At 52.2% G+C, this 15,743-nt stretch overlaps 2 protein-coding genes across 3 annotated transcripts; one reads left to right on the top strand and one right to left on the bottom strand.

Annotated features, from left to right (window-relative positions):
- The first annotated feature begins 871 nt into the window (after nucleotides 1-871).
- VSIG2 (V-set and immunoglobulin domain containing 2) lies at nucleotides 872-5,485 on the top strand. The gene is made up of 7 exons (XM_063092477.1): nucleotides 872-932; nucleotides 1,332-1,489; nucleotides 2,056-2,263; nucleotides 3,068-3,226; nucleotides 4,226-4,345; nucleotides 4,462-4,606; nucleotides 5,353-5,485. Exons 1-7 carry the CDS (start codon nucleotides 872-874, stop codon nucleotides 5,483-5,485), a joined length of 984 nt encoding a protein of 327 aa, XP_062948547.1.
- A 408-nt stretch (nucleotides 5,486-5,893) lies between these two features.
- Nucleotides 5,894-13,459, bottom strand: NRGN (neurogranin). 2 transcript variants are annotated; one of them, XM_063095737.1, is made up of 4 exons: nucleotides 13,396-13,459; nucleotides 7,277-7,503; nucleotides 7,008-7,025; nucleotides 5,894-6,610 (listed from the first exon to the last, which is right to left on the bottom strand). In XM_063095737.1, the coding sequence occupies exons 1-2, from the start codon at nucleotides 13,408-13,410 to the stop codon at nucleotides 7,282-7,284; spliced, it is 237 nt and encodes a 78-aa protein (XP_062951807.1). In that variant the 5' UTR covers nucleotides 13,411-13,459; the 3' UTR covers nucleotides 5,894-6,610; nucleotides 7,008-7,025; nucleotides 7,277-7,281. The 2 variants fall into 2 exon arrangements, with proteins under 2 accessions (XP_062951807.1, XP_062951808.1); XM_063095738.1 differs by having other exon boundaries at nucleotides 7,008-7,028.
- Nucleotides 13,460-15,743: the final 2,284 nt, after the last annotated feature.

The raw sequence follows: 15,743 nt of genomic DNA on the forward strand, positions 1-15,743 counted from the left end.
GGAGGTACCAGGATCCTGAGGCTAAGGATACCCGAACCCTCTCTGAGAAGCGAAGGGGTGAAACAGGTGCACTCCTGCTGAGCAGAGTACTTAGGGCTTTGGGGTACATGCACCTCACCTCCGCTTCCCCTCAGGGCAGGGGAGAGGAACCTGACTTGTGCTTCCCTCTCCCTGACAACTGAACCCTTCACAAACACACCTCCTGCCCATCCGGCAGCAGCGATCCCCCTTGTTACTGAGGGAGAGCTGGGTGTAGGATGTGGTGCAGGTCTATGTCCGAATTCTGCCATGCCCTTTCCTACCAAAGGTACGGTCTCTTCTATGTCTCAGCTTCTCTGCCCATAAAATGGGGTGGCTCTGGGAATGGGGACACGGTTGTAATTTCGATGGAAACTTCCACCTCAGCAAGTGGTGAAAAAAAGAGGGGCTTGGAAGGAACAAGAATCTCTAAAGGGGCTAGGAAAGGTCGGCGGCCTGGGGCTCTTGCTCACTGTGTGAGGCCAAAGAGTGGTGGTGTCCTTTGCCAGCTCTCAGGCTGTCAGAATGCGTCCCTCTTCCTACACAGCCACTCTTTTCCTCCAGAGCCTCAGTTCCTAACCCTTTCCCTCACGATGCCCACCCCAAGGCCAGCCCTTTACCCAGGTCTGACAGCTTCAGGAACTGAGGAGGAAGAGGAAGGAAGAGGGTGCGAGGCTAGAATCACACCAGAATTGGGCCTCGAGGAGGAGGGGCATTTCCTCACCTGAGGGTGCCGGCCTCTCACCTTGTTTGCTCTGAGATAGCCAGTCTCACTCCTGCCCAGCACCAGGCAGCTGCCCGCCGGGCGCTCCCTTCCCTCCCAGACACCCACTCCGACCAACAGACGGCAGCCATGGCCGGGCTCCCGGGGCCTTTCTTCTGCCGGGCCCTGCTGGGCTTCGTGTGCCTGAGTGGTGAGGAGGGGCCGGCGGGCCACGGGGAGGGCTGGGGGGCAGGGGCGAGGCCGGGGCGGGGGCGTCGAAGGCCGGGAGGGCGGCGGAGGGAGGCACGCAGGCAGGCGGGCGAGTGCGGCCTCTGCGGCTCAAGCTCCGCAGGACCATGGTTTTCCTTTCTCTGCCAAGTACACCCTCACGCCTGGCTCAGGGTCGGTCCTTTCACCCACGAAGACCCGACCGGGCTGCGGGCCCCTCCCTCCCGGAACTCAGGTTTCGAGAAGGGTGGGATTGGATCGAGGGGAGGGGTGCGCTCTGGGGAGGGAGCCCCCTGCTGCCGGTGTAGACGCCGCGGGGTGGGCCGGCCCCTCCAGATCACCGGGACGTGGGTCCTGGCCTCCCTCTGCGCCCCAGCTCCAGGGCGAGCCGTGGAGGTGAAAGTTCCCGCCGAGCCGCTGAGCATGCCGGTGGGCAAGACTGCAGAGCTGAGCTGCAGCTACAGCACGTCGGTGGGAGACAGCTTCGCCCTGGAGTGGAGCTTCGTGCAGCCTGGGAAGCCCATCGCTGAGTCGCAGCCCGTGAGCTGAGAGCGATTGTGCCCAGTGGGGGTGGGGTTGGCCGCTAGGAGAGACAGGAACAAAGCCCCCCCCCAGGATGAGGGCGTGGGGTCGGGAGGGGGCGTGTGGGGATCAGCACGCTTGAATGAAAAGGTAAGTGGTCTCTTCCTAGATCTTTTCGGGGCTGCGGTCTGGCCACCCTATATCATCCCTTTCTCTCCCATGGCCCCTATATCCAACTCCCCTGTGTCAGTGCAGTCCCAGTTTCAGTTAATAAATGCACTGACACTAAGGTGTTGTGATGGATAGTAGCATAACATGCTGCCCCTTCCAGGAATATTTGCATTAATTTTTCCCCCCAAGTAGAACCGTGCTTAGCTGAAGGCAGTGAATCTAGTTCATTTAGCACTTGGAAGGAGGTGGTACTTGGGAACAGATAGACCTTCATGATTCCAACTACAGGGTATCAGCCTCCCTGGCTGGTGTAGTAAGCAAGGAGCCTCTTATGCCCACTTTCATGATGAAGGGGTGTAGAGTTGATGCCAGGCAGAAAAAGGCTCATATATGTGTCTTTGGCCTCTCACCAGATCCTGTACTACACCAACGGCCACCTGTATCCAACTGGCTCTAAGGCAAAGCGGGCCAGCCTGCTTCAGAATCCCCCCACAAGAGGGGTGGCCACCCTGAAACTGACTGATGTTCACCCCACGGATACTGGAACCTACCTCTGCCATGTTAACAACCCACCAGATTTCTACACCAATGGGCTGGGGCTAATCAACTTTACTGTGCTTGGTAAGACAGGCTGGGGACACACCAGCCACCCACATACCCTGAAAGTTTTCACTGGTCCTGCTAAAGCTCTCCATATCCTGATTTCCAGCCCAAGCACACACTGGGGGCCCTAAAGGAAAACACAGCTTTCCCATGTCTTCTAATCTGGAAGGTCTTATGCCAACTCCACCCTCCACAGTGTCTCCTCCCTCAGGGCCTAGTAACAAATGGTCTGAGAAAGCCCTCCGTATATGGGGATCTGAGTCATGACCCCACCAGCTCCATCAGCAGGGGGAACCTCCCATTGGTAGCTCTCAGATTCTGTCCCTCCCAAGGTCCATGGCAGAGAAGGGGAGTGGCCATTAAAGGAACAGGGCACTCTTGCTCACTGAGCACCAACTTTGTGTTCAGAGCTTCCATCTCAAACTTGAGCCTGCTCAGAGATGAGCAGCCAGAAGAAACTATTAAAGAGGCTGGGAATGTCTAGATGGAAAAGAGAAGACCTAGGATTTGCTGTATGACTGCTGTATTCAAGTATCTGAAGGGCTGTCATGTGCAGGAGAGATTTTAATTTCTCTTTGTGGGCCCAGAGGGCAGGAACTGGAAGCAATGGATGGATATTATGTGAACACAGATTTTGGCTCAACATGAGGAGGAATTTTCTAACAGTCACAATTTCCAGTAGTGGAAATCACTTCCTGGGGATGCAATGGTGTGTGAACAGAAGTGGACCACTATTTGGTACGGGTATTGAAGCAGGAAATCTAACACTTAATAGAGGTGGGGTCAGAAGATTGCTAAACTACTTTCTGTGATTTTTTTCAGTACCCCCCAGTACCCCTTTATGTAGTCAGAGTGGGCAAACCACTGTGAGAGGCTCTGCTGCACTGAGGTGCAGCTCTTCCGAGGGAGCTCCCAAGCCAGTGTACAACTGGGTGCGCCTCGGATCTTCTCCTACACCTTCTCCTGGCAGCATGGTTCAAGGTAAAGACGCAGGGCATTAGGAAGTGGGGACTTGAGACCTGAGCAAATCTGGTCTCTAAACCCCACACACTCATGTTACCAGTTTCATGGCTAGGGCTATGAGACTGCCACTATACCTTTCCTTTCCCAGCCTCTTCTTTGGCTTCCTGTACTATTCCCTCCTGTCTGTCTCCCTGTACAGTCTGATCCTGGGAGCATTTCTCAAGCTAAATGTACTCTTGATATCCTGGAAGACAGTGAAGAGGATTGAGGGGATATGGGGGTGGGGTGGGGAGGCATTCTGATGACCCCTGCTTGTTTGCTTTCAGGGGATTTCTTTTAGATTTCTTAACGGTCATGAATCACTTCTAAACTTCCTAGAGAGGAAACTGAGGCAGAGTAGCATGGATTGGCTTGAATCAATTAGCCAGTTTCTTTGGAGGAAGCATATACCTAAGAGCCTTAGCTTCTCATCTTCCTCTTGCTGATTCCAGTTGCCGTTTCTCTCCCCATAGCCCCAGTTCCAGTAAGCCCCTTTATCAATCTAGAAGCCCCCCCACCCCCACCCCCAGATCACTTCCTGGTGTATGCTCTGCCTTCTAAAGCAAAAGTAAGCAGTTTAGAAAAGCATTTGGGTCAGCTTAGAGCCACCCCAGATGCTGCAGTTTCTAGTAATCAAGCCTTTTACTCCCCAACCAGGAACCTGACATCAGCCAGTAAGCACCCCACGCCAGTTCCATAGCCATTTTTGAACCTTCACATGTGTGCAGTTCCCCCACCCCTGAAAAGGTGGCTGTATAGGGTGGAAAGAGCACAGAAGTTGCAGTGGCTTTGGAATTCCTGTGTCGCCTTGGACAAATTACAGTACTTTCTTTCTCTGAGCCAGTTTCCCCCCAGTAAAGTGAGATTAGTCCCTTCCTGACAGGATTGTTGTAAGGATTTAATGAAATGTGCTTTCTTCATAGTAGGTGCTCACTATGAGTTGAATGAGTGGTGGAACACTTCCTCTTTACCCTCTAGATGAGGTGTCTGGCCAGCTCATTCTCACCAATCTTTCCCTGACCTCCTCGGGCACCTACCGTTGTGTGGCCACCAACCAGATGGGCAGTGCATCCTGTGAGCTGACCCTCTCTGTGACCGGTAAGGAATGCTGGTCAGAGGCCAGGCTGGCAGGCTTGGTATGGGGAGACTGCATGAAGCTGTCTGAGGATGGGCCAAAGAAGGTCTGCAGCTCTGAGAGTCCTGTGTCTCCTTAGACCCTTCCAAAGGCCGAGTGGCCGGAGCTCTGATTGGGGTGCTCCTCGGTGTGCTATTGCTGTTGATTGCTGCATTCTGCCTGATCAGGTTCCAGAAAGAGAGGAGGAAAAAGCCCAAGGAGACATATGGGGGTAGTGACCTTCGGTGAGCAAGAGGGCTGGGGGATGGTACAGAGAGGGGGAAAGGGCTCTTGCATTAATAATGGGTGTCTTCTGCCTTCAAACTCTGATGTAGTTAGAAGTGCTTAGGGGTAGGGGTTATAGTTAGCCCTGGGATTGGGTGTTGGGGGCAGCAATATATCCTATGTATTTGCATGTGTTTGCAAGGTATACAGGGTGGAGGGATCAGTTCCAAAGCTCGGACAGGGATGGCCCAGTTTGCAGGACTGCCTTGACTCTCCTCACACTTAAAAAGTTTACTTTTCTGTTTTTAAGGCATTTTTATATACATTAACCACTTGGAAGTAGTGGTGAGAGGTTGGATAACAGGGGTTGGATTCCTTCTGAGCACTCAGCTAAGTTCTGTGTGGGGCAATCAGGAAAGGAGTAGTGAAAACTGCCTCTGTCACCCACTTTAGCTGCTAGTTGTGGGATCCAGAATTGGGATCAGAGCAATATTTCTCGAAGTGTGGTCCTCAGATTACCTGGACAGAACTTGTTAAACATTCAGATTCAGGCCACTTCCTATCCCTCCTAGAGCAGAATCTCTGTATATGTGTGTGCATGTGTGTGTGTTGGGGGGCGGGGTGATTAGGCCAGGAATCTTCATTTTAACCGAAGTTCCACAGATGATTCTCATGCACAGTAAAGTCTAAAAGTACTGGAGTTAGAGGATGGCTGTCCTCTAAAGGATGCCTCTAGCCTCCACTAAGAATTTCCTATATCCATCAGGGAGGATGCCATCGCTCCTGGGATTTCTGAGCAAACTTCAGTGAGGGCCGATTCTAGCGATGGGCTCCTGGAGAGGCCCCTGTCTGCCAGCACTGTGACGACCACCAAGTCCAAGCTCCCTATGATTGTCTGACTTCACTCAATCCCTGAAGGCAGTGAGGGGAATATCAATAATAAAAGCCTTTGGGTACCATATTGTCTCCCTCTTCTTTCTGCTGGTATGGCGAACTCCTCCAGGTGGCCCAAAGAGTATTACCAGTAAGGAAAGGAATGGCTTGAAGCCCGAGAGATGATGCTGTAGGAAGTTTGCTTGGGTCTAAGGGGTAGGTTTCAACCTAGGTGCCCCTCCACCTCACTCCCGCCCCGCCGTCCCCCCCCCCCCCCCCCCCGCTTTGTTTGGTTTGGTCACATGAGACTTGTTCAAGCTCCAAGCGGTGGCCTTGTGCATCCAAACTCCCTCCCCCTTGGCACTCTCTGAACACTTGGACATTCCTCTTTATTGTTCACATTCCAGCCCAGCAAGGTCACATGCACACACAAGAGATTAAAAACCTTCCAGCCACAGCCCCAGGAACCCGGCGGGAGGCGGGGCCGGCAGCGGCGGTGCCGCGAACACTCCTCCCACCGAGCCTCGCACACGCTCGGCATTTGCAGAAACAAGAGAACTGGAGAGGCTCCTCTCAGTGCGCTGGGCAACTGGGTGCGGGGGTGCCAGGCAAATGGGAGAGGGACTTCCCTTCCGATCAGAGCAAGGGGCATTCCACACAGTAAAAACCCTCTTCCCTTCACACCCCTATCCAAAGTCCTGGATCTACGCTGGGGCCGGAACGACGCAGGGCGCCCCCTTTAGCTGCGCACGGAACGAAAGGACTTGTTTTTTGGAAAGTGAGTGTACTTCGAGCGACGCTTAGGGCGCCCTCCGCAGTACGCGCGGGGACGCGCATCGAGGCGGCGGAGGCAGAGCTGCATGCTGGGTGCGGGGAGAGGTGGGCGAGAAGCAAAAGAAGGAAGATTTGGGAGCGCAGGGTTTGGAGCTAGGGTGGGAAGGAAGGGCGAATGGGGACCACACTAGACTGGAGAAGTAACTAAAAGGGCACGGACTTAGCAACTCCACGATGGAGCCTGCCTGGGAGAGGGAGTCTCTGGGACGTAGGGAGGCTCCTGAAGCTGGCAAGTTGGTGGGAAGGAGAGGATCACAAACACGGCAGGGAAGTCTCGTCACTGCGAAAGGGACGTGGCATCCATCTCTCCTAGGGAACTGAGCAGAGAGAAGGTCTGAGAACCTGCCCTCTCCTGGTACTTCCTCTCTCCTCCCTTCTGCCTTTCTGAGCCAGGGCACCAGGGGGCGGGGGGAAGTCACCCAGAATCCCCCTCCCCGAATGACTGAGCTGAAACGAGCCCCGCGGCAGGTACGTGTGTGCGCTGCGATGTGTTTATGGCTCTTGGCCAGGCTAGTACAGCCAAATGGAGGTGACTGCGTATCTGTGTCGGTCCACGTGCGTCCCCGTAGCAACCTCAGGCGTCTCCAGGTATTGGGAAACCCGCAGGCGCAGGGAGCATTTTCCCCGTCTGGGAGGGGGTGAGGGAAGGGCTGGGGATTTGGTCCTTTCCACCCACTCAGGGCTCCCACCCCGCTTCGGGGTTGTATTCATTACCTTCGAAAATGCTCAGTTCTTCTTCGATACGTGGCGGGGCAGAAGGCAGGGTGGAGAGGGACAAACAGGTGAGCTCTGGGAACCGCAGCACCCGCAGCCTCACCCACCCAGCCACCCACTTCACGTCTCGGATTTCTAGTCCCCCACCCTTTTAGTCCCCTCCACACCTCTCTCCACCCACCCCCAGCCCGCCCTTAGTCTTCCCCTGCTCCTTGGGAGGAGGGCTGGGAAAGGAGAGCCCCCGGCCCGCCGCGCCCCGCCCGCCTCACCTGGCCTAGTCTCCGCTGGGGCCGCCGCCCGCACCTCCCCGGGAGCCCGCAGCTCCGCCCGGCCCGCCCGGGCCCGCGCCCTTCCGGCCGCGCTCTCCGCTCTTTATCTTCTTCCGCGCCATGTGGCCCCGGAAACTCGCCTGGATTTTGGCAGCCGCGGCGTTGGCACCGGGATCGTCCAGCGGGATGTCTAGAATGTCGTCGTCTGGCTTGGAGCAGGCGCTCTCCTAGGGGTGGGGTAGGGAGGTTTTGTGGGGTGACTGGGCCGGGCTGGGTAGGAATAGAGTCCTGGGAGATTGAGACGACAGCGACGCGAGGTGGGAGGTGCAGAGTGGGAGCTGCAGCGTGGAGAAGGGCTGAGGCAGGGCCGCGCGTGGGGGGTGGGTGTCCCCTCCTGGGCAGCGGCAGGCAGAGAGGAAGGTTCAGGGCCAGGAGACACAGTTGTGTGCCCCACTCGGGAAAGAGAAGTGCACATTGTAATGAGATACAAGAAAGCCAGATACCCCTGAGTGAGCTAAGGCCCCATCACCAGCAGCCCCGTTAGGGGAGTTGCAGAGCTGACTGGAGGGGGGATTTGGAGGAGCAAGGAAAACAGTAGCAGGCACTCCTGGATGTGGCTGCCCGTTCCCCTGCTCTCAGATGGTGCCTCCAGCTCAGAAGGGCCCCTTCCGAGTGCAGGGTCCCTGGAGAGAGGGTGTGGAAGGCTCAGCAGGACAGCCCTCTCCCTAGTGGACTGTGCCAGAGCTCATGGCTGAGATTAGGTGAGGATGCTCGGCAAGTCAGCCTCCCCTACCCAGGGCTAGAGGCCCACTGGTTGTTTTCCCACAGACTCTCCACTTTCCACGGCTCCCCAGGATGCACTCAAACACAGAAGAGGGGAGATAGTCTGGAAGAAGCAACAGTCAAAAGGCTTCACTCCAAAAACGGGTAAAGAAAAGATCAGCAGGAGCAAGAAGCCCTTTCTATGATATGCTCATAAGGAAAAAGGAATTATGACAATAGCTACCATTTAAGCACTACTTACCTTGTTCCAGGTGCCATAACACAGTGTTTAACAGGCATTATTTAGTCCTCAACCGTAAAGCTATGGCATACCTTTTAATCGTCGTCCTAATAAAACTGATGATTAGAGTGTTTAAAAACCTACCTGGGGTCATACAGATAGTTATCAGTGTGTCTGAGATTCAAATCCTTGCATGTCAGAGTCCAGAGTATTTTTAACTCCTACACTATAGAATAAGCAAATGAAGCCTAGAAAATGAACCAAGGCTCTACCACTTGCTATAACTGGGTGGTCTTGGGCAAGTTATCTAATCTTTTAACTCAGGTCCTTCATCTGAAAAATCAGGATAATAACATTCACCTTAATGGGTTGTGGGGAGGAATAAACAGCATGATAAGCATTAAGTTTCTGGCACAATCTAGTTGCTCAATAAATGGTAGCTATTATTATGGTTTTGAATAATAATGTTAAGTTGATGAGAAATACAGTCATCCCTCAGTATCCGTGGAGGACTGGTCCCAGGACACCTTGTGGGTAACAAAATGCACAGATGCTCAAGTTCCTTACATAAATTGCCTCTAGATTACTTGTAATACCTAACAGTGTAAATAGTTGTTATACTGTATGTTTAGGAAATAATGACAAGAAAAAAAGTCTGTTCAAGTTCAGTACAGACGCAACCATCTTTTCTTTTCTTTTCTTTTTTTTTTTTTTTAATATTTTTGATCTGCAGTTGGTTGAATCAATGGATTGGAACCCATGGCTATGGAGGGTGGACTGTAGTTGTTGTAGGCCAAAAGTGGTCATATAATAACAGTTTCACATGGTTCAACCTAATAGTGATCAGAACCACGCCCATGCCTCAAAGTAGGTTCTGTTTCTCTGACAGCCTGCTGTGTAGCTGAGAGTAGAAAGGGTATCGATTTCAGAGGCAAGGAATGGAGAAGGACTCAGCCCCTGAACCCCTTTGTCTCTTACCATGGCTTACAGCATTAGGGTAGGTTTAGATGGGGATGGTTACTATGAAGTTAGAAGGGTATTTCTCATTTGCCCTGGCTTCTGGCTTCTAAGAATTTGCCCTCATTTTTTGCCGGAGGACTTGCACTGCTTTCACTGTCTTTTTCTTCTAGGACATGAGATGACCAAGGTCTCATGTAGCCATGGTAATTCAGTTCTACTCAGCCCCCCTCCCCACCATCACCCATTCAGTTCACAGAAGCCAGTAAGGTATGAGTGAGGTTTTCAACGATCACTGTCCCAGCCAGGTTCTGCCCCAGGAGCACTAGTTTAAATTCCAGATTCCTAAGCCCAGGTTTACAAATGGCTCCCCCTTACCATGCTTCACAGGCTGTCCTCATTTCCTGGGCTTCACAGTTCTTCAATTTGTGCCCAAGATACCCACTATCAATTTAAACACAGTTAAAAGGAGTTACCGAGAGGTGGGTGTGGTTGTGAAGGGGCCTAATACACTGTTTTTGCTTCCCAGGTCTGGCACTCTCCCTGACATCTTATTTCTCACCTTAAATCAGAAACAATTCCTTTGGGTTCTTTGGTTCTCAGAATGCAAGTCTTTCTTGGGATATTCTCAGGGAACAGTGATGCTTCTTCTCAAAAGAGGGCAACCACCATAAAAAACCATTCCCGGCCCACCTCTCCTCCTCGGCCTCAGCAGCTGTGGAGGAGTGGGGAGGATGAGTGGAAAAAGGGGTGTCTTCTCCCAACCACACTAACACCTGACCTGCTGTCACCGCCCACCTCAGATGGTTCCAGAATGGAAACCTGGAACAACAGGCAAAGCCACCCCCAACACGCTGCTCTTCCCCAGAATCAGCTCTCTCTCCCCCTAGCCGAATTCTCAGGACAGAGCTGCTAGGCCTGTCCATAGGTGGAACTGGAGGGTCTTTGTCCAGTTTTTTTTTTTTTTTTTTTTTTAAATATTTTCAATCTGCGGTTGGTTGAATCAACGGATGTGGAACACACAGCTGTGGAGGACAGACTATAGTTGTTTTTTGTAGGCCAAAAGTGGTCATATAATAACAATTTCACATGGTTCGACCGGGAAAGAATTCAGGAAGGGGCTCATTAGTCATGGTGCCTGGGCTGGTGTCTTCCAAAGCCAAGATTGATGTTGTGTGCTTGAGAGCCCCATATAAACTGGGGGACGTTTGGAGGGGGTGGAAAGGGCACTGGTTGGCAAAGCAGGAGCCATGGCTTCTAGTCCCAACTGGGCACATCACTTCACCGAGCATCTCATTTTCTTCAGCCACAGCTAGAACTTGGCCTAGATAAATAAAGTCTCCTTCAGCTCTCAAATTCTAATAACTTTAAGAGTTATCCCTGCCTGCTTGTTATGTGTAAGGCCCTGTGCTATGCACTTTGCACATATTACCTCATTTAATTTCCATTTTCGAAGTCGGGAAACAGCCTCCAAGACGTTTTGTAAGTTACCCAAGGTCGCGCGGCTGGCAAATAGTGAATTGATCAGATTCAGTAGCCTGCGCTGTTAACCACTGCCTCATGGCATGTAATTATTTCTATGAATTCAGCTGAACCAAGGCAACTAGACTAAGCAAAAGAAAGGAATAGGATCCAAAAAAAAAAAAAAAAAGAAACACAACATGTTTCTTTGCCTTTTCATATTAAAGTGAATACAGGAAAAGTCACATGTATGTGGCTATGTAAATCAGCAACTAGAACATTTGAATCAACAGCTCTCATATATATAAAAAATAAAGCAGATCTGTTTTTTCCTTCCTCATTTCTGTTTGAGTCTCCTTACCAAGGGGAAAGAGGAATAGCAGGACTCAGTTCTTCCCAAACACCAGGTAAGGAGTTCAATGAGGCAAGCCCCAGAATGAAAGGTGAAGAAGGGTCTGTCCCTAGTCCCCCAGAGGCATGCTGTACTCTGTACATGTCCCGGCTCCCTCCCGGCACTGAGTCCAGCCCTCCACAAAGTGGGGTAGGAAGATGCCCAGCCCCAACCTTGCCCTGCCCCAATCCTCCACCCCTGCCAGCCCTTCTCCCTCTTCCTGCCCCCCTACACAGTCTGATAATGGTCCTCTCTCCTGCTCAGCCCTTTGGCCCTGTAGACCTAAGACAGGGCATGGGAAGGGAAGGCTCCTATTTACAGGGTGCACAGGAGGAGGTGCCCCAGGACACTAGGCCACTTGGATAATTGTGTATCCGCCTCCTCTGGGCTTTTTTGGTTTGGCAGCCTCTTCTTTTCCAGGGGACACTGATTCCAACCATGTCTACCAATCCTTTAGTATCACTTCCTGGGCACTCAAGAGCATGGTCCAGGGCAAACCAGGGCCTTCAGGCAGGGATCCCACATCCTCCTCTAATTACTCCTGCAGACACCAGAGGACACAAATTACATTCCTCTTCTGGATCCTTGGATTCTTTGCTCACTCACCTCTCTCCATTGACCACCCCCTTGCTTCCCCTTCCCTATCATTCTTACCTTCTCATCTTATTCCTTCTCAGCAATACTCCTCCTCCCCCCACTGACCCACATCCCAGAACCTGCCATCTATTTATTTTTTCTACTTTATAAAACATTGCTGGATGTGAGGGACTCTGCCTCAGAGGAGCCCAGGAACCTCCATGAAGAGCCCATTTCTCCTTTCACAACCAAAAATTGCTTGCTGGAGGATAAAAAGCAGAGGGAAAAGATTGGAAGGAGATGTCATCAGTGTGTTCTCCAGGGAATGGAATTGTACATGATCGACATGTTTCTTTTTTATACTTTTCTCTAGTTTTTACATTTTCTATTGGCAGCGTGTTGCTTTCATGATGAGGAAAAAACAGCAAATATTTGGAGGAGAGGCTAAAGTACAGCTATTCGAATCAGACAGGGCTGTGCTTGAATCCTGCCTCCACACTTAGGAGCTGTGCCTTGCTGGGGAAATCATTCAGTCTTTCTAAACCTGAGCTTGCATATCTGCGAAATAATATCTACCTCACAGGGTTGTTGTGATGATTACACAGAAAGTGCTAAGTACATGGTGAGCATTTACAGTATTACAGATACTAACAAGAGCTAAAACCACAACTATGACTTGCCACTAAGTTCTCCATACACAGGGAAGTCTCACCTCTTATAGAACTGGGCTATCCTTTCTTTCCAAACCTCGCTTTTTTTTTTTTTTTTTTTTCTTTTGTATGCCATGGGATGGAGGTGGGGCAGGCAAAGTCAGTATCGTTAGCTCCGTTGACTGAATAGATAACCTCCATCCCACGGCATACAAAAGGATTTTGGAGTGTTTTTTCTCCATGTGTATGTAGGGGCTAAAAATAAAGAAGCAAACAAACAATGAATTTTATATGCATATGATCATTGTATTCCTCTAGTGAGCCAGGAGCAAGGTCCTGTGCCAGGCGTTTTCATACCAAGTCATCTGAACAACAACCTGCTTTGGCGTTAGGCACTTGCAGTATCCAGGTTTCCGTGTGGGCGCTGACAAATTGCAGACACTTCCTTCCCTCGCCAGCAGGGCTCTCTCGCGGTCACTTCACCCAGCCCCCTCCAAAGTGAGAAGCCATTGGGGGCCAGCCAACACCTCCCCAGAACCACACTGACTAGGCTCTTTGTTGCCCGTCATCACTACTATGCTAACCAGTGTGAGTCGACAATCCCAGCCTGTGCTGTACAGGGCATTTAGGCGATCGTTGGAGGGTCGTAAGGATCAGCCTGTTCGCCTACTGAGAGCGGCGACAGTGGGCTAGGAATGGGATAGGGGACAAAACCCAGGGCAAAGGAGTGTCCTCAGCTTCCCTAGGCGACGGTTTCCAGCATCTCACTGGAGGAAGTTCCTCCTCTCGTCTAACCCGCAGCTTCCCTGCTGCAGAGCCCCTGCCGAACTCCCAGTCCAACCTAGACTGCCTGGCGGATGGGCGCGCAGACGCCCCCGCGAGTTGGGGAGCATTGTTCCTAGGGCGTCCAAGTCAGGCGGGCGCCTTCCGCCATCCACCACCCACGTCTCAGCAGGCACCCCTTTTTTGCCCCTAGATTTTCCACACCCATTTCCATCCGTCGTTCGCCCTCCAGGGGATTCTCGGGCGCCCCTTGCTCCAGACCAAGCTGAGTGCCCGTCCCCCAGGTCCTCTAACTTACGGTGCAGCAGTCCATGCTGGTATTGGGAGTCCTTGGCTGGGGCGCAGGCTGGCGTAGGGCGCGGATAGAGTCTGCGTGGTGCTGGATGGGGGCTCTGGGGCTGTCGGGCGCCCGCAGACCCGCGCCAAGCCAGCCGCTCTCCTCTGCGGTCCCGTCTCCCGCGCTCCGCTCGGCTCACGAATGTCACCTGAGCCCCGCGGTCGGGAAGCCAATCAGGGGAAACCTTCGGCCGGGTGGGCGGGGAGAACTGGAAGGAGGACCCCTCCCTCTCCCGGCTCCCACCGCCTTGTTCCCACTCCTGCCCCAACCCCTCCGCCTACACAGTTCCATCCATTCCTCCTACACACCCCATCCTCCCAAACTCAATCGCCTTGCTTGCTAAGCGGCAGACTGACAGGCAGCTGTATGCCGAGGAGGCAGGAAGAGGCCCCGAATTCCCGGCACAAACACACGCGCATCTGGGCGCAGCACCCCTTCCCGCCCTGAGATGGAAAACCATGTAGCCTTCACCCAGCTCCCCACTTCCACAACCTGACGGGAGTCCCAAGTATGGCTTCCTCGAGCTTCCCTCCCCCTCAGTCCGCAAACAAAGGCTCCCTAAGACCTGCGGTTAAAAACGTCCCTCTTGTAGAAGGAGAAAGCTGTTGGTACAGCAACCTGGTGATCGCACACATCGACACACAAGGTCACAAGCCCCACATGTCCGTGTGTGATACTCCCCAGACTCACTAAAACGTGCCCTTCTTCCAACACACGGACACTGCAGACACAACCTGCAAAAACAACTACACAGACCTTGTACACACACCCTATACAGATGCAGGTAAATGTAGACACACACACACACACACACACACACACACACACACACACACACACACACACACACACTCATTCTACTCAGGCTGTTTGTATTGCATATCTATTATCTACTTATCCATTCATCATCTATAATCTATCTATCTATATGTCCTGCACCAAACAAACAAAATCATACTAGGGGTCTTCAAATACTTCATGGAAAGATCTGTACTATCTTTTAATTCTATTTTTCCACGAACTTTTTGAAGTACCCTCAAATATGCACAACTATGTTACATGGGTACAGATGTGGAAGAAACATCTGCTGCTCCCCCCGCCCCCCAGCTCCTCACACCAGATTCTCCCTAACCTCCTGATCTACTGCCTCAGAACAAGACTACCATTGCTCCTGGGAAGAAGAAAAATATCCTAAACCCAAGTATAGGGAATTAAAAGTATCTTTGGTTCCATGATGAGGAAGGATGTGGGCTTTGTGAGAGGCTGGGAAGGGAAGATATGGAAGTAGCATCTGGGAGGGGCAGCCTGCCACTTTTGTGGTCACCAGCCTCCCCAACTTGTCAGACCTGGCAGGCAGTGTGGCATGTTATGTGAGTAGGGTGGGCCATCTCTTGGAAAGCTAGGAAGTCTTTCTCAGCTACGCTCCCAGAGGAGGGAAGGAAGAAAGGATGGCTATTGCTCAGAGCAACGGCAAGGAAAATACCCTGTGGCTCTGAGTAGGACGGGGACCTTGCAACAGCACTGCTATGAGTCCACAGCCACTGGCTGGTCACAGTGTGGCTGTTACATGCTTTCTTCCTGCCTGGACATTTGGGCCAGAGGCTTTGCTTGTCAAAGGGAAAATGAGTGGGAGGGAAATTCTAGTGTCCACTCAAGATGGAGACAGTGTTAGCCAGCTTGGGGACCCAAGCTGAGCTGGATGCTGGCCGGGATTCCAGGGCTTGGGTATAGGGGTGTCTCTCTTAACATGTTTGGGACCCACCTACCCATGTAACTGAAAATCTGTTCCCCAATCTGTCTCTGGCACATCCTCCATTCCCCCACCTCCACTATATGGCAGGATGTCCGGGGCACTCAGGCTCTAGCCTAAATGATGGGCATGGCTGGGGCCTTAGGCTGTGCTCATTCTCACTGGACTTCAACTCCAGAATCCAAAGGGGAGAGGGGAGGAGGAAATTAAGGGACAGAGAGGATACTAGGCCTAGACTGTGCTTTTCTCTTCCCAAATCAGAGCTGAAGAATTCGGGATTTGGTGAGTTTGCAGTAAAGTCTCCCAAGTTGCTAGGCAACATCCCTCTGCAGGCTGCGCTGCCTCTGGGCCCTTCTTCCTGCTGGTCAGAGCTGAAAGGGGGAGTATCTTTACAACACCCTCCCAAACTCCCACACAGGCAGTACAGCCCTTCCCTCTTGCTGAAAGTCACCTTGGTGTGGGGTGAGGGCGTCTCTGAACACTGGCAGGGCCCATGGAAGAGCAGATATGGCAACTGTCAGTTCCATCCACAAAACAACTATTTCAGCAGCAGCCCACT

This window comes from Cynocephalus volans, chromosome 4 (genome assembly GCF_027409185.1).
Source record: "Cynocephalus volans isolate mCynVol1 chromosome 4, mCynVol1.pri, whole genome shotgun sequence".
Lineage (NCBI taxonomy): Eukaryota > Metazoa > Chordata > Mammalia > Dermoptera > Cynocephalidae > Cynocephalus > Cynocephalus volans.

Excerpts from the sequence above, each read along its gene's own strand:
- VSIG2 (XM_063092477.1), top strand. The coding sequence starts at position 872 with ATGGCCGGGCTCCCGGGGCCTTTCTTCTGCCGGGCCCTGCTGGGCTTC. Across the intron at positions 933-1,331 it reads GGGCTTCGTGTGCCTGAGTG|GGCGAGCCGTGGAGGTGAAA; the intron begins GTGAGGAGGGGC and ends CCCCAGCTCCAG. Across the intron at positions 4,607-5,352 it reads TATGGGGGTAGTGACCTTCG|GGAGGATGCCATCGCTCCTG; the intron begins GTGAGCAAGAGG and ends TATATCCATCAG.